Source organism: Hevea brasiliensis, chromosome 15 (genome assembly GCF_030052815.1).
Source record: "Hevea brasiliensis isolate MT/VB/25A 57/8 chromosome 15, ASM3005281v1, whole genome shotgun sequence".
NCBI lineage: Eukaryota > Viridiplantae > Streptophyta > Magnoliopsida > Malpighiales > Euphorbiaceae > Hevea > Hevea brasiliensis.
Window position 1 is genome coordinate 73822052 of NC_079507.1, and position 21581 is coordinate 73843632.

General features: G+C 37.5%; 1 protein-coding gene and 1 pseudogene across 1 annotated transcript; both read right to left on the bottom strand.

Annotated features, from left to right (window-relative positions):
- Positions 1-417: 417 nt before the first annotated feature.
- On the bottom strand, positions 418-2861 carry LOC110670914 (heavy metal-associated isoprenylated plant protein 32). The gene is made up of 3 exons (XM_021833223.2): positions 2365-2861; positions 2112-2187; positions 418-1970 (listed from the first exon to the last, which is right to left on the bottom strand). Exons 1-3 carry the CDS (start codon positions 2392-2394, stop codon positions 562-564), a joined length of 1515 nt encoding a protein of 504 aa, XP_021688915.2. The 5' UTR covers positions 2395-2861; the 3' UTR covers positions 418-561.
- Positions 2862-5396: 2535 nt separating this feature from the next.
- Positions 5397-21165, bottom strand: LOC110670886 (probable E3 ubiquitin-protein ligase LUL4; annotated as a pseudogene).
- Between the last annotated feature and the right edge of the window lie 416 nt (positions 21166-21581).

The following is a 21581-nucleotide window of genomic DNA, read 5'->3' on the forward strand; positions in this document are numbered from 1 at the left end:
GTGGCAAGTGTCGACGCCGTTACACTTTTGCTAAAATAAATTATAATTTGATAAAAGTTGTTAGCTTGTCCTTGTCAACAAGTTCTCCGGTTTGTTCTTTTTGATCCACGGAAAGCATATTTGGCCTCTCCTGAAGTGAGTAGTGAGCACTGAGAAGTAATCACTAATCACAACGCACCCATTGGAGATTTTAAATATAAATGGCAGAAAGAAACTTGAAACAAAGCCACAACTGACAAATGAGCAAAATCTGAAAATGGAAATAAGAGAGGTCTTCGGAGATAAATGGGCGGGAGAGAGATGGGCTTTTCTCGCAGCTCCATCCTTCCTTTTTTTTTTTTTTTTTTTTAATTTCTAATCTTATTTTTTGTTTTGCGACATATAAACATCGATCATATATAAAAGAGAGCCCACCTCTACTCCTAAAAGCTTTTATATATTATCTATAAACTCGACCTTGAGAAGATCCAAAAAAAGGAAATAAAATCAAACTATAACCGAACCACCACAAGCTAAGCACAATAACCCCACAGCAGCATCCAGTTCCATGCACAAAAACCTTCACATCACATTGCAACTTGAGGTGTTCTCATCGCTGAAGAAGTTGGTATACGGGTCAGGACCTGGATGTGGTGGCGGATACGAGTATGAAAATGGATATGGGGGCATGTAATTGACTGCTGGTGGGGGTCTAGCATACATCATGGGTTGAAACCTCTCATTACCCATTGCCCTCTGTTGGTTCATTAACGCTTGCATGTACTGGTGCTGTTGTTGCTGCTGCTGCTGCTGGTGGTGGTATGGATTACCAGGCATAAGATCTGGCCCCGCTCCCTGGAAGTACCCATTAGGGCCTGCGCCTCCGCCGCTCATGGCAGCAGCAGCCGGTAGCCCTTGAACAGCAGGAATTTTTCCCATTTGGCCCATGGGCATATTGCCCATTTGACCCATGGGTATGTTCAGGTTACCCATTTGACCCATATTACCATGGGGCCCACCCATACCGCCAAAAGCATCACTCATAGCAGCAGCACCGCCGCCGCCGCCGCCGTTATTTCCCTTTTTACCGCCGTTCATTTGCATGTTATTACCATTTCCAGCACCGCCAGTACTGCCGTTGTTACCGTTCTTGTTATTACCACCACCTCCATTGTTACCGTTTTTGCCATCTTGTGGTTTTCCACCACCATTTTTGCCACCTTGATTCTGATTTCCTCCGTTATTATTACCGCCGCCGCTGCCTCCACCGCCTTTTTTACCACCACCCATATTTGCTTGTACAGGCACAGCTCCATTTACGTTACCGCCGCCTCCCCCCTTCTTACCGTTGCCACCGTCATTTGCAGCACCCTTTTGAGCATTCAAGAGGTGGGGTGGCCAACCATTCATCATCATGTTGCCACTGGGCATATTGGGCTTCATCTTACTAAGCGCATGTCGAGGATCATCCAGCTCGTCATCAAAATCATCCTCATCATCAAAATCCTCGCCATCCAACTCATCAAAGTCGTCATCACTCAAGTCCTCATCCTCAAGGGGGGCAAACCTGACAGCTTTCTGGTTCTGGTTGTTATTAGGAGGCATTTTTAGGTCTTTGAACTGGGGAAGCTTACTCAGATCTTGGAATGCTTTCATGTTTTGTTGTTGTTGCAGCAGCTGTTGCATCTGTTGGTTGAGTTGCTGCTGCTGGTTCTGTTGGTGCTGGTTTTGCTGACCACCTTTGGGCTGGTTGTTGTTACCCTTTTGGCCGTTGTTACCCTTCTGGTCTTTGCTACCACCTTTGCCATTATCCACTTGCATGTTCTTAAACTGGTTAGCCAAATTGTTCTGGTTGTTGTTGGCCTTTTGAGCACCCCAGAGCTCAGCATGTTTGCCCGACTTCGCAAGCTTCTTTATCAGTACAGCTGGGTCTACATTACCAGAGACTGTTACCTTCCCTTGTTCTGAATCTATTTTGGTGGTGAAAACACCTGCCCAAAGTAACAAAGAAAATCAACTAAACAGAGGTCAAATGTGCGTATAATAAAAATATAACCAAAAAAAAAAATGTTAATGTCCATCTGTTTTTGAAAAATGGTATATAATAAAAAATATGAGTTGAGTAAAGATACCATCAATTTTCTGCAAGATTTTCTTCACTTTCTGCTTACAGCCATCACAGTGTATGTTCACTTTTAATACACAAGTCTGCATGCACAAGCAACCCAAAGAAAAAACCAGAGCAATGACTAATGAGAGAAATCATTTCAAAAAGTGGATGCCCAGCTTGCCCCAAAAGAATGAATAAGCTTAAACAATTACAATAAAAAAAATAGGTGAGAACGAAGCAGAGCAATTTAAGAAAAGAACAAAGAGAATGGGTACCTGGATCTTCAAGAACTCTTCTTTACTCATATCTAACTCAAATGAAACAAACACAAGGGTCCAATACTAAAAGGAGTAAAAGGATGGGTAATAGATCTGCGAGAGAAAAGCTTCTAACAAGAGAGAGAAGTTATATTACAAGAACTCCACAATGGGCTATTGTCTGTTATTTGCTTTGGGTCTTTCACAAAGAAACACAAAATAAAACAAATGCGCCCCAGTCTCTGAGCAGAGAGAGTTAAAAGACACAACAATAATCAGCCTTGTGAGAGAGAGAGAGAGATAGAGAGAGATTCACAGCCGGTGGTTGGACATGAACTTCCCTGGACTCTGCTTTCCCCTTATTCAGGGCGAGAGAGAGAGAGAGAGAGAGAGAGAGAGAGAGAGAGAGAGGGCGAGCGGGGAGATATGGAAGAAAGAAAAGAAAGGGTGCCAGAGAGAGTAAGGAGTTGCAAGACATGAGTGTTTCTATAGGGAGGGTTTATTTATTGGTATATTGGCTACCTGTTTTTAGATTTTGTTGCTACTCTGGACTGTATAATCTACCTTTACCCGTAGTTGGAGAGAGAGAGAGAGAGAGAGAGAGAGAGAGCCATTCCATATGAAGCGCTTGGCTTAGCTTGGCTCGGCTCGACTATCTTTTTTTTACCATGGGATAAGACTACAGTGGTTAACGAATAATTAAAAATATTAACGGTGTATTATATTGCATTATGTGAATGATTAGACTGAGGTACATTAAATAAAAGCATTTAATATTAATAAATAAAATTATTATTAAGTATTACTGTTTGTGGTTGCATTGCCCAGTACCACACGTGGCACTGTCCCTCCTTAAATACCTCTCTATCCTTCAGCAGATTAATTTTCAGATAAAAATATTTTATTGGAATATTTTCTTAAATATGTTTTTTTTAAATGCAAAGAAAATGTTTGAAATATTTGGATTAAAAATATTATATGATTAATTAAAAAATTATTAAAAAAATAATCATGTTTATTATGAAAATGGTCAAATTATAAATATTTAAAATTGAGTTATTATTATAAGAGGTGTTTAATATGAAATTAAGAATTCATGTGTATGAATATTCTTGCTTGTCAAACAAGATTAAAAAAAAAATACTCTTAAATGATTTTAATATGACAGAATTTAGCCTTATGATTTTCTTATTTTTTTTTAATTTATAGTAAATTGAGCTTAATTTTTATAAACGCCATACCATAAATGGAACTTGCTGAGAATGAAAAACTTAGCCTTAAATCTTCTTAATCTTGGTTATATATAATACAGTTGGATGTTGGTCGATGGAAAAAACGATTAATTATCGTTGTTATTTAGGAGAAAAAGAAATTGACCCATCAACATCATGATTGAAAAATGAAAAACTAATGATGAATAATTTGGCAAATAAAAGAGAGAGAGAGAGAGAGAGAGAGAGAGAGAGAGAGAATTTCTTGTGGATAGAAATTTCGTAAAGAAGAAGAGCACAAGATCAGGTAATGCAACTAAAAAAAAAAATCCATTGATTTAATCATATCTTTAGCTTTAGGAGAAATTAGGTGAGAAAGCAACCCAAGATAGACATAAAATCACGTTCATATGCCTATTTTCTTTTAAGTTTGAAGCCTTCTTTTCTACGCAAATTATTGCTATCTTTCTTAAAAGCCTGAACAGTTATGAGACCCTCATGCTTTTGTTCTCCTATTTTCCTTTCCTTTCCTTCCCTTCCCTTCTAGAACAGCTAACTTTACCTGTAAAAGGGTACCTAAACCATATGGCTTTGCTTAATGGAAGTTTTACTAAACATGTTATGGAAGCTTTGTTGATTGAATTGGAGAGGTCATAACCATTATCTGTAGTTTGATTGTTACCTGGTTTTTGTCTGTGTAGTTGTTAAGAGGAAAATGCAGACAACTAAGGACATCCATTACCGTTTATGTTGAAGAATCACACCAGTATCCACATGGTCTGTGGATAGTGATTAATGAAGGAGAGCAGATGAACATTTAAGCCAAGGTTAGAGAGGACATTTACTTAGGTTTTGGATGGATCATTACATGGTCCCTATTAAGTTGTAGCTCTAGATTTTTAGTTTGCATGGGAAAGTAATAATGGAGGTACACATGCTGAGATGTTTTTGACTAGTAAGGAAAGGCCTCGATCTTTGCCTGAAATTTGTTTTCTCCTTTCTTATATATGCTATCACTAGGAGCCATCCATGGTACTCTGCCTACACTTTACCCAGATGCAAGAAATAATCTTGCTGCTTCCAAATTCACAAGATTCCAAACTATACGGTTGAAGAAATTGATAAAGATTGGGCTCATTCAATGGTCTACTTCATTATTTTCATTTTCACCTTTTGGGATCTTCTTAGTGAGGCTTTTTGTACAGGGGACTTTTTCCACTTGCCACTCTCAGTTTCATGAATTCCGTCACAAATATTTCCTTGTAAATTCTTCTTTCTCATCCTTACAGGATACTCAATGAAATGGAAGTTTGCTAGGAGATGGTAGCCCCAGCAAGGGCAAAATATTGTTAAAGAGGGTAAGATACTGTGCTCCTTTTTTTTTTATATATATATATATATATATACAAAAAACACTTGGTCTTTTTCTTTTTTGTCTAGAGATAGACATACACAGATCAGTGATGGAAATTGATACTTATTAAAACTATAGCAATGTCTCTTGTTTCCACACTTTCAGCATATGAGACTGCACATTTGTATGGGTTGATAATTTGGAACTCCTAGCATGAGCCACGAGCTCACTGAGACAAATTGTAAAGCAACGTGAAGCGCTGCCAAGCTCTGGAGCTAAGCCTCAGCTTTCCAAGATAGGGCTGTTTGCTTATGGACACACCTTTATAGCCACCAGCTAAACTACTTGCAACGCTCACTTGGAACTAGTCCGTAGTTGAATTAGCAAAGGTGGATGGGATGGTGACCTTTTTAAATGCCCAACCATTAAGGTGACACTATGGACTCACAAAACTTGAAGAACAATCCAAAAAGAGGACCAAGATATACAAAAATAATTCCAGTCTAACCTGATCAACAAAGCAAAGTTGATAAAAGAAATGATACAGAATTGTGCAATTACAGAAAAATCACTTCTGCATCCTTCACTGGCAAGGAATACGATGCAAAGGGTGATTAGCATGATTGCATATCCTCATCCATTCAAAGGTAACAACTACTAAAGTTATACATAAACTTTGAAGATTCTCAGTTTGTCACCTTTAATGCTAACTTCTATGGCAAATATTCCCACTCAGCCTCTCTTTTGGCCATTAGCTTAAAGGCAAAGAGCTACTTCTATAGACTTGGTAGGTTCCTCCAAACTAGTTGTTTCACTACTTCTCTTTCTCGTCTTTTGAATCTCCGTGTCCGTGATTCCTCACCACAGAAAATGTTTATTTTAGATGTACATATATTCACATCATACAAACAAAAACTGAAATCAATGATGAAGTGTCCGGGTATGGAACTTACCCAAAGAAGGTAAGAGAGTAAAGCAAGAAACAAGAGTCGTAATACTTCCTTGGACATTTCACATTCCTTGAAAACTTAAAACAAGATTTTTCAATTAGGAAAAAGATTATTCTTCCACCTCATGGACATAATGTTATTTAACAGAAAAAGTGAGCTGCTCAAATCCTTGCAAACTAGAGGTATTTAAAATAACGCGTTTCCAGCAAGAACTAGACGATCAAGATAATACATGTTAATTTTCAGCCACAAACAAGACAATAATATAGATGGCTAAAGGCTCAATTAATATTTTTTCTTGATAAATTGTCTTTGGAAGATTAGTTCTACGCATTTATCTTTGTACAAAGCCACAAAAAACTTGAAAACTGATGCAGGGACAAAATATACAAAACAATTAGCATACACATTCTAAGGGCAAATATGTAGCAAGAAAAAAAGGGTTGAATTCTTTACCATAAATTCAAATTGGAGCGAACCAAAGAATTTCTTATTGATCACCGTTATTTATCTTAATCTCTATAAGTTCTTCAATTGGTTGACGACATATGGGACACTTATTTGATTGAAGCCTCAATGCTTTTGCACAATCGCTGCACATACACTGAAACATACAGTTTGTGAGACTTGAGAACAAAGCAATAGAGGCACCAAGAGCAAATAATTCAAAATTCAAATATTAAGAAAGTAAATATTTTCCCTCCTGAGAATTATTATTACTGCAATAAATTGTATGCCAAATCAATATTCAACAGCACAACTAGACATGAAACTCTTTCAGTCTAGAATTTGAAATATGCTTCTTAAGGTTAGCATGTATACCTGCACTTGTGCGGGTGGTGGGTGTAGGCCCATGTGTGTGTGTGAGAGAGAGAGAGAGAAAGCAATCTAATAATAAGATCAATTACATTCATGTTGCTGGAGCTCAAACCATATTAGGTATGTGATTCAAGCACTCAGGTTTTGACTTTCTGACATCAGTTTTCACAGTGTATCTTATCATTATGCATAGAGTGCAGAGAAACCATATGGTTACTCTTTGTTGACCAATGGCCATCATCTCTTTATATAGGCAGAAAATTAAAGGTGAACTCTCACCATGTGTCGGCAAGGAAACATAGCAGTATCCTTGGGTTCAGTCATACAAATCACGCATTCCTTCCCAGGGTCACAATCATTGAAGCCTTCAGCTTCTGAGATTCCTATTCCATAAAGCTCTCGAAGCTCATATCGAACTCCATCAATCACAAAATTTGCTGTACTACTCTTACTTGGAAAGTGTCACTGTTTTTCTTCTCAAGAACAGATTGAGTAATCTGCATGTGGCCAGATGTGTTTTGCAAAGAATCATCATGTTCATGTGTTGAATCAACTGGCAAGCATGTTTCAGCAACTACTACAAGTGGAAAAACATCTTCTCCAGGTGATGGTTTCGAGAGATCATCCAGCTCGAAGAAACCCAAGTCAATGCCTGTTCCTAAAGGCTGACGAAATTTCTGCCCAAGAAATTTCTGGAAGGGGATTCTCACAGGCAAATGGGCTTCAGGAAATAGAGGAACAAACTTACAATTGACCTCTTCCTTTGCAAAATAGAAAATTGTAATGCTGTTTAAGAAATAAAAAAGAATCACATCAGGGAAGAATGAGAAGTTGAAAACTCAACGGACAAGCAAATTTTTGTTGATTACATGCATCTCTTCTGTTCTGCAATCCAAAATCCAATGCACCCAAAATGAGAAGGGGGAAAATCTAAGTGAATCTCAAGGAAATCCTCACATTGAGGTTTTTGATTTTTCTGGACTGGCCAAGTCCCATATGAAAGTGTCGCGAAAGATGAAAGTTGAATGCTTTATTGAAGTATGCGTTAATCTAGTTTTAGGTGAATGTTTGAGATAGCTTCTTTATAAACACAATACTTTTCATTGCAATTTCCAAGTTACTTTGCATAGCTGAAGATTAGTTACTTTGATTGAACTAACAATAGAATGATAGATAACATTGTCCCCAAATATAGTTTAGGGAAGAAAAAAGAAATGTAAGATAATAGAGGCAAGAGAAAAACAATATAAATGCCAATGACTTTTATCACATATAATCAAATGTGACAGGCCTCCTAGACCAAACAGTATACATAAATTTGAGGCCACATTCTAACAGATGTCTATGCCAGACTCAAAATTAATCATTGTGCTTACTATGCTCTAGACTTTCTGGACTGGCCAAGTCCCATATGAAAGTGTCGCGAACGATGAAAGTTGAATGCTTTATTGAAGTATGCGTTAATCTAGTTTTAGGTGAATGTTTGAGATAGCTTCTTTATAAACACAATACTTTTCATTGCAATTTCCAAGTTACTTTGCATAGCTGAAGATTAGTTACTTTGATTGAACTAACAATAGAATGATAGATAACATTGTCCCCAAATATAGTTTAGGGAAGAAAAAAGAAATGTAAGATAATAGAGGCAAGAGAAAAACAATATAAATGCCAATGACTTTTATCACATATAATCAAATGTGACAGGCCTCCTAGACCAAACAGTATACATAAATTTGAGGCCACATTCTAACAGATGTCTATGCCAGACTCAAAATTAATCATTGTGCTTACTATGCTCTAGACTACCAGGCTCAGACATACTTTAGCACTAGCCTACCAACACTAGTGCAAAAGCATATCCTGTTCCCACCATCAAATTTAAGTGCTTAAGTGGAAAATTGGACTAAAACTTCACGAGAATAATTATCTTCACATGTAACTTCATGAGAATAAGTATCTTCCATTTAGCTGAAGGTTCCGGCCTCTCCCTCCCCCCCCAACAAAAAAAAAAGAAAAAAGAAAAAAACTATTTATAGAGAGTAAGAGCCAAACAAAGTGGTGGGAATTCAAATGAGTAAAGCAAGTGAAATTCAAAAATGAGCTTATCGAGTGCGAAGCATGAAAGCTGGATGTGGAGGCCAATGGTATGTGGATACAGATAGCATCAAAGATTAGAGAAGTAGCTAGAAAAGTACTTGGAGAATTTAGAAGACATGGACCACCCTCAAAAGAGAGATGACGGTGGAATGAGGAAGCACAAATGGTAGTGAAGAAAAAGAAGTAATAGTATAAGAAATTACCTAAGTATGATAATAATGAGACTTATGAACAGTACAAGATAGCAAAAAAAGAGGCAAAAAAGACGACTAGTCAAGCAAGAGTGCAGGCCTTTAATAAGTTATATGAGAAACTTAGAACTAAAGATGGGGATAAAGATATTTATAGATTAGCAAGGAGGAGAGAAAAGAAATGTCAAGATCTCAATCAAGTTAGATGCATTAAGGATAAAGAAAAAAAAGTGTTGGTTAAAGATAAAAACATTAAAGAAAGATGGAGAAATTATTTTGATGATCTCTTCTTTAATAATAGTTGTAGAAAGAGATGTAGAAAGAGATGATTCTCATTGATTTCAATTAATCTGTACATGGGTATTTATATACAATTGATTCCTATAATTGTGTTATACTAATTAGGAAGAAATCCTAAATAAGAAATCCTAAATAGGAATACAGAATACAGAATATACACAGAAATAATATAATGATTGACTTTTCATAACACTCCCCCTCAAGTTGGAGCATAGATGTTAATCATGCCCAACTTGTTACAAATGTAGTCAATCCTAGCTCCATTCAGAGCTTTTGTGAAAATATCTCCTAACTGCTCTCCAGTTTTGATATGTCCTGTTGAGATGATCTGTTGTTGAATCTTTTCACGAACAAAGTGATAATCAATCTCAATATGTTTGGTCCGCTCATGAAATACCGGATTAGAAGCAATATGGAGAGCAGCTTGATTATCACACCACAATTTCGCAGGCAGGGGGGTCTTAAAACCTGTCTCATCTAGTAATTGAAATATCCACATTACCTCACATACTGATTGTGCCATGGCTCTGTATTCGGATTCAGCACTAGATCGAGAAACTACACTCTGCTTCTTGCTTTTCCAAGACACCAAATTTCCTCCAACAAAAACGCAATATCCAGTAGTTGACCTCCTATCAACCTTAGATCCAGCCCAGTCGGCATCTGAAAAACATTCAACATTCAAATGCCCATGATTACCATATAACAAACCTCGTGCTGGAGCTGCCTTTAGATAGCACAAGATTTGTCCGAAGGCTTCCCAATGAGCTACAGTTGGGGAATACATAAACTGAATTACAAAACTTACGGCATAATCAATGTCAGGACGAGTGACAGTAAGGTATTTCTATTTTCCTACATATCTCAGGTATCTCTCTGGATCTTAAAACTACTCACTATCCACTGCTAAAAGTTGTAAATTTGGAGTCATTGGTGCACTACAAGGCTTAGCACCTAATTTTCCTGTCTCTGTCAATAGATCGATGACATATTTTCTTTGAGACAAGAAAATACCCTTCTTACTTCTCATAACTTCAATACCCAAAAAATACTTTAATAATCCCAAGTCTTTGGTGCAGGCTGGGTTTGGAGGAAGGTTTTAAGAGATGAAATACTGCAGAGTCACTCCCGGTGATGATAATGTCATCCACATAGACTACCGGAGAATTAGACCCGACCTCAGTTGCTTATAAAATCTTGAGTGATCACACTTACTCTTTTGCATACCAAATTCCTGTACTGTTTCATTGAATCTCCCAAACCAGGACCTAGGACTTTGTTTCAAGCCATAAAGAGACTTCAGAAGCCTACAAACTTTACCCAACTCCCCCTGAGCAACAAACCCAGGTGGTTGCTCCATATACACCTCCTCCTGAAGATCACCATGAAGGAAAGCATTCTTGATATCCAATTGGTGCAGGGCCAATCATATGTAGTGCTAAAGAGATAAACAAGCGAGCAGTAAGTTTAGCTACGGGAGAAAAAGTGTCGAGTAATCAACCCCATATGCGAGCATATCCTTTTGCTACAAGGCGTGCTTTTAACCTAGCCACAGAACCATCGAGATTTACCTTTCTTGTAAATACCCATTTGCAACCAATAGCTTTCTTACCGGTGGGCAAAGGCTTGATTCCCATGTACCATTAAGCATCTAAAGCCTCCATTTCTTCTTTCATAGCGACACACGGCCGGGATGAGACGATTGCCTCACCAACGATGTATTAGGGATAGGAGCGAGTCTAAAGAAGTAACAAAACACCGAGAACAAGAAGACAATTGATTATAAGAAACAAAAGAAGAGATAGGGTAAGTACATGAGCGTTTACCTTTACGAAGAGCAATGGGTAAATCTAGATCGAATCATGATCGGTATGAAGTGCAGGATCTCCCAGCGAAGTAGGCGGTGGAGGATCCGAGTCGGTAATCTCAATCTCTGGAATAAACATGAACAACGGGAGGCCGAGTAGGTCTAGAGACAGAAGAAGCAGTGTGAGAGAGGACTAGACATTGATTGGGCGGTATATATTAAGATATCATCCTCCTCCCCACGACTCTCATACACGGATGATTGAGAAAAAATGGAGTGGACTCAAAAAATGTGACATCTGCGAAACAAGATAACGATTAAGAGTAGGAGAGAAAGCAGGTACCCTTTTTGAATTCGGGAGTACCCAAGGAAGACACATTTGAGAGACTTTGGATCCAATTTAGTAACTCTGGACGAACATCACGTACAAAACAAGTACAACAAAAATACGGGGTTCAACAGAAACAAAGATTTTGTAGGAACAAAGCGGTATAAGGAATATCCCCATTAAGGATGAGAAGGCGGCATACGATTGATCAAAAACATGCCGTAGAAAGCGCATCCGCCCAAAAGTGTTTAGGAACTTTCATCCGAAAAAGAAGAGCACGAGTTACCTCAAGAAGATGCCGATTTTTCTTTCGCCACGCCATTTTGGGATGGGGTATCCACACAGAAGACCGATGAAGAATGCCATTTTGTGTCATGTAAGATGAAATTGTCTTTGAAAAATATTCTTTAGCATTGTCACTTCTTAATATGCGCATGAAATATTAAATTGAGTTTTGATTTCATTACAAAAGGCACAAAAGATAGAAAACAACTCGAGCGATTTTTCATTAAATATAACCGGGTAACACGAGTAATCATCAACAAAAGTAACAAAATAACGAAATCCAGTTTAGAAGTATGAACAAGGACCCCAAACATCGGAATGAACTAACTCAAAGGGGATGAAGCGTTTATTGACTCTAGACACGAGAAGGCAAGCGATGATGTTTTGCAAGCGACACGACTCACATTCTAGTCTTGATAAAGGCGAGGACACAACTTCTTCATGGTAGACAAAGAAGGATGACCCAATCTACAATGAGCTTCAAGAGGTGTTACGGTACTGGAGCAAACAAGCGACCGCGGTACATGATTTTCCAGACTGTAGAGACCACCTGACTCACGTCCTCTACCAATAATCGCCGTCGTAAGATCTTGAAACAAACACTGATAAGAAAAAAAGGAAATAGAACAATTTAAGGTACGAGTAAGTTTACTAACAGAAAGTAGATTAAAAGAGAAATTTGGTAGACACAAAACAGATGACAAAGAAATTGACGAAGTCGGATTCGCGATTCGAACCCATGACACAAGAAGTAGAACCATCGGCTAAAAGTAATAGAGGAAGTGGGATTAGGTGAAAGCGGATAGAAGACTAGAATTACTGTCATGTGATCTGTTGCACGAGAATCAATAACCCATTTGGATGAGGAAGACACAAGGCATGTAGTGGATTTACGACTCGTGATCGCGATGATAGGGGAACTGGTAGGCTTTAGAAATGCCTGATACTGGGAAAACTGTGCAAAATCCTCTGCAGATACCACAACAGTTTTCTCAGAGGAAGATACCGTATAATCCTCTTCTGCCATATTTGCCATCTGTGATCTATGATTTTTCCTCTGAAGTTGCGGACAATTATATTTTGTATGGCCAGGCTCATGACAATAATAACAAATGACTCCTCTTGAGTCTCGATTAGAACTAGCCTCTCCATTCTGATTATACATTGCCTGTAATTCCTCCTCTACTTCCTCTTCTATTACCTGTTGTCCATTTGGATTACGGCTAATAAGAGCACTCTTGTGTTTGTGAAGATTGGGTACTCTCTGTACGAAGGACCCGTGTGAATGTTTCATGCAAAGAGGAAATCTCAGAACTGGAAAGAATCTGAGATTTAGCAGTCTCATACTCTGAAGGAAGGCACAAGAAAACTCATAAAAGCGATTGCTCCCGTTGGGCCTGCTGAACTTTCACATCAGAACTAAAAGGCAACAATACATTAAGTTCCTCATATACCCGTTTAAAATCCATAAAATAAGCCGTGAGAGACTTATTCTCTTTCTCAGCACGGTAGAATGCCTTACAAACATCATAAATACGGGAGATATTCCCTTTACCAGAATACAGAAAATCTAAGTAATCCATCAATTCTTTAACAAATTCACAGTGATTAATTAAACTAATTACCTCCTTTGTGAATCGAGTTCAAGCAAAAACAACCGAGCGTCCTCCCTTAGCCAAGTTTGTTGTGTATCATCAGTAGGTGGATCTTTAGTAAGGTGATCATCCTTATCAATGCTACGCAAATAGACCCTAACAGTCTTACTCCACTCCAGGTAATTTGAACCATTAAGTTTGTGTTCTGTGATCTTAGTCATCATCGGAATCACATCAGAAATAACATTCTTATTGTCTGCCATTTGTTGAGACAAAGAAACTAACCGAAACGCTAATCCAAAGTGCTGACAGCAACAAAATAATCCAAAATCACAAATCAAGTAAATACCGAAATAGGATCTGAGAGCCAAACCTCAGAAGTCCTTTAATGGTGTACTGGATCAGGCAACAGCACACAGTGGTGGAATGAGGGGATTGAGGCGACGCTGGCAATGTTGATCGGAATCGAAACGGCCGGTCGGCGGCCAAGGTCTCTCTGGTGGGTGGTGAGAACAAATAGCCACCCTAGATGGCCTGCTCTGATACCATGTAGAAAGAGATGTAGAAAGAGATGATTCTCATTGATTTCAATTAATCTGTACATGGGTATTTATATACAATTAATTCCTATAATTGTGTTATACTAATTAGGAAGAAATCCTAAATAAGAAATCCTAAATAGGAATACAGAATACAGAATATACACAGAAATAATATAATGATTGACTTTCCATAACAATAGTCAAAGTGGTAATAGCGTAAATATAAACTACTGAGCAATAGAAAAGAATGTGAATTACACTAGAAGGATTTGATATTCATAAGTAAAAGAAGCACTTAAGAGAATGAAAGTGGGTAAAGCCTATGGACCCGATGGAATACTAATTGAAGTGTGGAAGTGTTTGGGAGATGTGAGAGTGGCATGGTTAACTAAATTGTTTAATAAGATTCTAAACTCAAAATAAAAGTCTGATGAATGGAGGATGAGTATTTTAGTACCTATTTTTAAAAATAAGGGAGATATACAGAGTTGTTCAAACTATAGGGGAATTAAACTCATGAGCCATACTATGAAGTTGAGGAAGAGAGTTGTGGAAGAGAGTTGTGGAACATCGACTACGTCATGATACTTCTATCTCTCCCAATTAATTTGGTTTCATGCCCAGTCTTTCAACTATGGAAGCGATCTTTCTCATTAAAAGCTTGATGGAGAAATATAGAGATGTGAAGAAAGATCTACATATGGTTCTTATCGATTCGGAGAAGGCTTATGATAGTGTACCAAGAGATGTCTTATGGAGAGTGTTAGAACAAAAGAATGTATCTATTCGGTACATAAAGTGTTGAAAGATATGCATGAAGGAGCAACTACTATTGTGCGCACTGTAGGAGGGGATACAAGAGATTTTCCTATCTCAGTTGAATTACACTAAGGTTCATCTGTGAGCCCTTACCTTTTACATTAGTTCTAGATGAATTGACGAAACATATACAAGAGAGTATCCCTTGGTGCATGATGTTTGCAGATAATATAATTCTAATAGATGAGACGCGAGAAGGAGTCAATAGAAAGCTAGAGCTTTAGAGAAGTACACTAGAGTCAAAGAGCTTTAAGTTAAGTACAACGAAGACAGAATGTATGCATTGCAAGTTCAGTGAAGGCCGAACTGGTGATAGGGAAGGAATTAGTTTAGATAGAGTGGTATTACCCTAAAGTAATCACTTTAAATAACTTGGCTCAATCCTTCAAGTAGATGAGAGATGTGAGGAGGATGTTAGTCATAGGATTAAAGCCGGATGGTTGAAGTGGAGACGTGCCACGGGAGTTTTATGTGATTGCAAGATTCCCAATAAGTTGAAAGAAAAATTTTACCGTGTAGCCGTACGACCGACCATGTTATATGGTAGTGAGTTTTGGGTAATGAAGAAGTCATATGTGTCTAAGATGAGAGTTGTGGAGATGAGAATGTTAAGGTGGATGAGTGGCCATACTAGACTAGATAAAGTCCGCAATGAGAGTATTAGAGAAAAGGTAGGAGTGGTGCCAATTGAGGATAAGTTGAGAGAAGAAGATTGAGATGGTTTGGTCATGTGAAGCGTAGACATACAGAGGCTTCAGTTAGACAAGTAGAGCACATTGGGTTAGAGGATAGAAAGAAAAAGAAGGGGTAGACCTAAATTGACTTGGAGGAGAGTAGTACAACATGACCTAGAAGCATTACACATTTCCAATAATTTAACCCAAAATCGTTTAGAGTTGAGAAAGAGAATCCATATAGTCGACCCCAATAAATTTTTGAGATAAAGACCCAGTTGATTTGAGAAAGTAAGAGCAAAAAGTTAATGCCATAATCAATTTCTTCTTAACCAATTATGTTTACATTCATAAATGCTAAAGCTAAGACAAGTTAATTTCTCACATCACATCAGATGTTAAGGACGGTAAAATTTTTCTATATTAATACTGGACAACCATTCAAATCATTTTGATATTAATGATTGATACAATATAAATAGACCAGCCCTCAAATGAAGGACACGTGCACACTCCAAAAGGAGTCATATGCTGTCACGACCCAACCTATGGGCCGGACCTGCACTAGGACCTGGGTCGGCATAAAGCCCCCAGGCCCGTAGTAAGCCTTACTGTTCTCAAATCCATAACTAAAGCCCAAAAACTTAGGCCCAACATGTAAATAAAATAAATAAAATAAAATATTTTTATTCGGGTCAACCCAATCCGATAACCATAAAAAACTAAATTCAAGGTAGCCCCGCTCAACCCTGATACCATCACTTACAAATTATTTAGATATCATACAAATCTTCATTTGTTAATCTCAAGAATTTAAATTAACACGATTCCTAACAAGGTCTATGCTACTGCTAACACATGCAGAGTTCTAGATTTCAAATTTTGAAAAAATAATAAAACAATTAAATAACTGACGTTAAACCTGCAAGGAAGAAAGGAGATTGCTCTGTAAAGGAACTCTTCTGTAGCCTGGAAAAATAGGTGAACAGGAGTGAGCATTCGACTCAGGGAGTAAAATACCGATTTTAACTACAATTTCTAAAACTATCTAAAGCTAATGCATCTTAAAGAGTGGAATGCAACACCATCCAAATTTTCATACAAATCACATCATAACAGCAAAAAGGCAATTTGGAGTACTCACACACCCAATAATGTTCAAACAGTACATATATGGGAGCTGATCCCCTATACAGCTCTCTTAATTACCTCTGCCAGCGAGTGTCTCTCAAGTCGGACTTTCGCTTGATAAACCAAATGCGGGACCAGCGAGATCATCTCGAGCCGTGCCTACCACAACTTATCACAAAGGACCGGGTCCCAACGAGTATCTCTCAAGCCGCGTTTACCCATCCTATCCATATCCAATAGCACAAACCACACGCACGCCAACGCACGCACACTGCTCCAAATTACCATAAACATCTATGGCACTTCATCAATTAAGAATGCAATATAAAATGTGCCTAGTGTTTAACTGTATAGATACATATTTATAAATGATGTATGGGCATGCCTGAACATATAATAATATTGAAATTATAATTAAAATTAATATTTTACTTACAGTACACCAGAGATGACTGTAGAGGTTGGATGAAGAAATATGGTTGACCATGATCACCTACATAATTTTATTGTGAATTTATTAGTGCTAATTCAAATAAAAATAAATTTAAAGAGGCAATCTTAATTTATGCCGAAAATTCGACAAAATTTTTCCTATACTTGGGATCTACCTAACCTGCGAAAAGATTCAAATAACACTTTTAAAATCTCAATTTCTATAATCACATCTCATTAACATTATATGGCCCCTCCTGAGCCCTCCAAATCAAAAAATAGTCATAAACTTGAAAAATTACGTTTTAGTCCCTATATATTTCTCTCCTCTTCCTGAGTCCATAGGTAGTCTCGGATCGTCGATCCAACAGTTGGATCGTCCTAAATCTGACGAAAAACTTAAAAAACCCAAAACTTCTCTCCTCCATACCTCACTCATCCGATCACCAAATGTTGCAAAATGGGTATCAAAAGAAAACTCTCGTAACAAGCTTTCCAACGCCACCTGAATCGCTCCAATAGGACGTCGGATGAGGCCGGAATCGCGTCGGAAAGCCGCTGCCCATTATGCGCGCGTTTCTCTCTCTTCTCCCTCTCTCTCGCCGCCGCGTTTGGTGGTGCTTCTGGCCAGCTGGTAGCTCACTGACGTCGCCTGAAGTTGCTTGGTCACCGGTCGGTGGTGGTTGCTCCCTCACCGGCCAGAAAGTATGGAGAAAAGAGAGAGAAGAGATGGGGGAAAGAGAGAAGCGTGAGGGAGGGAGAGAGGGGGCCGAGGGGGGGGGGTCTGCTGGTTGGCTGGTTTTTTTTTTTTTTTTTTTTGAAATTCTGGGAATGAACCTGGACAGGCATGTTGTCCAGATTCATTCCTGAAAAATTTTAATTCTTTTATTTTATTTTTATTTTTATTTATTTGTTTGTTTATTTTATTTTTTTTATATAAAAATAATATACTATAGATAATAATAACAATAATATAATTAATAAATGAAATAATAATAATAATAATAACAATACATGCAAAAAAAATGATATTCATTTAACAAAAATACCATTATGAAAATATTAATTTTAAAACAATGAGTAAAATATAAATAAATTATTATCTTAATAAAAGAAAATATATATAAAAAAAATTTAGGTTGTTACATATGCACTCTACAATATAAGTAAACAAGTCCTTGGGTGAAGGACGTGTACATTCAGAAAAGAATCGAATGTTCGCTGGTCATGTCAATATAAAAACCTCATCCCATAGTACAATCGCACTGGGCACAGACTCACCTCTAGTCCTGAGATAAAAGAGGTTGTACAACTAATCTCCTGTACCGAAAATAGTTATGTAGCCCACACGGCGAAAAAAGGTAATAACTATTAGCTATATTCGATAGGAATCCCTTTGACAACATTCGTTCATACCAAAGAGGTAAGCTATAATGAAACATCCCCGAGGCAACTGGGACGCACATATGTAGGAAACAAAATTCTTTTGTAAGGCCATCACATTTGTTAATTGTCCTATGTACGGCTCACGAAAGCATGGTTTAGAAGTATTGTATTATCCAGGCATAGTTTATGTTTCCCTCCAAGTCACTTGAGTTAAAGTACCCCTAATAAGTAGGTCGTTAAAAAATAAGTCAGTCAGTAAACCTGCTTGTCTCAAACAAACCAGTCAGAATCATTCAAATCATTTTGATATTAATGATTGATGCAATATAAATAGACAAGCCCTTAGATGGACATTTGTACACCCCAAAAGGAGTCATATGCTCTCTATAGTATGAGTAGACAAGTCTTAGGGTGAAGGACACGTGTACATTCAGAAAAGAGTTTATGTTTATTGATCACGTCAATATAAAAATCCCATCCCATAGTACGACCGCAATAGGGACAGATTCATCTCTAGTCCCCAGATAAAAGAGGTTGTACAACTGATTTCCGGCATTGAAAATAGTCATATAGCCCATGCGATGAAAAAAAAAGTGATAACTATCATCTATATTTCATAGGGACCCTTTGACAACATCCATTCATACTAAAGAGGTAAGCTATGATGAAACATCCCTGAGGCAAAGTACTCGATGCAACTGGGACGCATAGATGTAGGAAACAAAATTCTTTTGTAAGGCCATCGCATTTGTTAATTGTCCTATGTACGGCTCACAGAAGCATGGTTTAGAAGTATTGCATTATCCAGGCATAGTTTATGTTTCCCTTCGACTCGCTTGACTCAGAATACCCCCAATAAGTAGGTCGTTAAACCTACTTTTCTCAAACAAACTAGTTAGATGAGTTGTCTACAATACCCGACTCGTTACCACTTGTTACTAGCGGCTTATGTATGCCAGAGTTATTATTACTCTAAAAATGATCTGATTGGACCTTTCAAACAGATTTCAGTGATTAAGACAACCACTTGTAGTATCTTTATACGTCTCGAAAAAGCATTGGCTCATTTGTTCTACAAATAAGGACCCTTTCATATTGAGAGGGACGGATTTTTCCTAGCAAACACCATGATTCCAGTTAAAGTATTGCTCTCCCTTAAAACCCTTTCTAGTACCCATATTATCCCAAAACCATCTTATCCATGTGTCACCATTTTAGGCACCACCCAAATCCTTAGTTATCATGATATTTCTAACAAAACTATATTACATTTATTACAATCCAAAATGAAAATAACAGTGATAAAACCTAACAGCCAAACTAAAATCATTGCTACTCGAGCTCATGTAATGGAATCAAGACATTGTATACGTCTAAACAGGATTCCCTAATGATTTGTGTCTGTACATTCAATTTTCTCTTAACTATCTTTTTACACAATATAATTGTTATGCATTACATGCTATATTAATTTTCAAATGATTAATTTAGATTCACTGCATTATCATCTACTAATTCTCTTTCAGCTTTCAACTAGATGCATACTATTATTAGCCTGATTTGTTGAAATTAGGAAAAAATAGTCAGTACTTGCTGCCAATAAGCTACTGCAGTTCATGATTTATATGGATCTCGCTCTGGTTAAGATCACACAGCACAATTCTAATAGACCCTACCCTATTTGCTTGTGTGTTTTCCTCCCTCAGTTTTCTTGTTTGACATTCCCCCATTACTCACACTTTAAACGTCAATACTACCTTGGAGAGACAACGAGAGGTGAAAAATCCATACTGTCTTTGCAAGTATCATCCAAAGCCCCAAATCAAGAATTTGGTAAAATTGGCCAAATCTATGTCCTTCAACATCATCATCTATTCATTTCATCCCAACTCGGCTTCTGCTTTTCATTTTCCTGTTGTTCTGATTAACAGAGATTATAAAATCTAAACTAAGACAAGCCTAACAGATTCAAATAATTATTCAATTACAAGATTCAAGATCCTTAGCTCCATTTCTTTTCTAAGGGGATCAGTCAATTCAACCACCTGACTAGAACCCAAATGAAGAATCGTATAACAAACCACAAATATATCAATACCCACAAATGAAAATATCCACACTGCAAACGCAACCAATAAAAAAAAATCACGAATCAAACATAGCAAGAACCAACTAAGTAAATATAATTATTAACCTCCCATCAAACAAAGCATCGAAAACGAAAGAAACCAAGTAATTATCAGGGTTGTGCTCATCAATTTCAACCTTTAACGTGTCTTTATGCACGTTCACGTCATTTCTGACCTTCTTTACAGAAATTCTGATGCTCAATGAAAGGAGCTCGGTCAATCGGCTGCCCTGTACCCACATTAGGCCTAATCGCAGGCCACCCATTAGTCTGATTAGCATAATAGTAAGGCTGATAATTGAATCTGTTTGCAGAGGTGCATGCATGGTAGGGATGAGAACTGTAGTAGGAGTGAATTGGAGGAGGAAGAGGTGGTTGCGTAGGATAAGGATTGTGGGATGGGGGGTAGGATGGCGGTTGGGTTGCCGTAGTGAAGTAATTTTGGGGCAGTGGCAACGGAGGAGGAGGATGCGGCGTAGGGAGAGAGAGCGGTTCTGTTGAGTAATAGTAAGGTGGAGGCCGGGGGTGGTAACGAGTTTTGTTTCTTCTTCTATTACTGCTAAATGAAATTCCCATTTTGAGGTGCTATGAAAGAGAAGGAAGGAAGGGATGATGAATCTAAGTATTGTTTAGGGAAATTTGCAGAGGCGTTGGAGAGTAGCTTGTTTTCTTGAAGAAACGAGTAGCCCCCCTATTGACTTTCTTCTCCAGTGTTTTCAGTTTCACCTGATTTCTATGGGAACTTATTTTCCCACCAAAACCATGTTACTTTTTTTAATCTTAATTTAGAATGGGTGATTACAATTGAGGTCAAGTAAAAATTCTCAAATAGCATAAAGAGGAAAGAAACTTCTCCATGCTTTGTAGAAAATTATTTAAGCTTCTAGATGCTTTCTCCATTAAATTATTTATGGAGAAATTTTTGAATGTTGAATTGTGAATATGTCTTTATCAAGGCACATTGTGATGGAAATCCAAGAAATGTGAAATCTCAGTTTTAATTCTATTTAATTACGGTTGACAAATCTTGTACGTTGACTGAAGCCTGAAATTAATATATATATATATATATATATATAGCTGTGAAGTTACAAGATGGTAGTAAATTGATATTTAGGTATGATGAATCCTTCTATTCAATTTTTTAAAACTCTAAGAAATATTTAACTTAAGATTTAGTATTCAA

Bases quoted from the DNA above. Each gene is read 5' to 3' on its own strand.
- LOC110670914 (XM_021833223.2), bottom strand. From the start codon at position 2,394: ATGAGTAAAGAAGAGTTCTTGAAGATCCAG. The intron at 2,188-2,364 runs GTACCCATTCTC...TTGTGCATGCAG, and splicing joins AAGAGTTCTTGAAGATCCAG to ACTTGTGTATTAAAAGTGAA. The intron at 1,971-2,111 runs GTATCTTTACTC...TACTTTGGGCAG, and splicing joins AATCTTGCAGAAAATTGATG to GTGTTTTCACCACCAAAATA.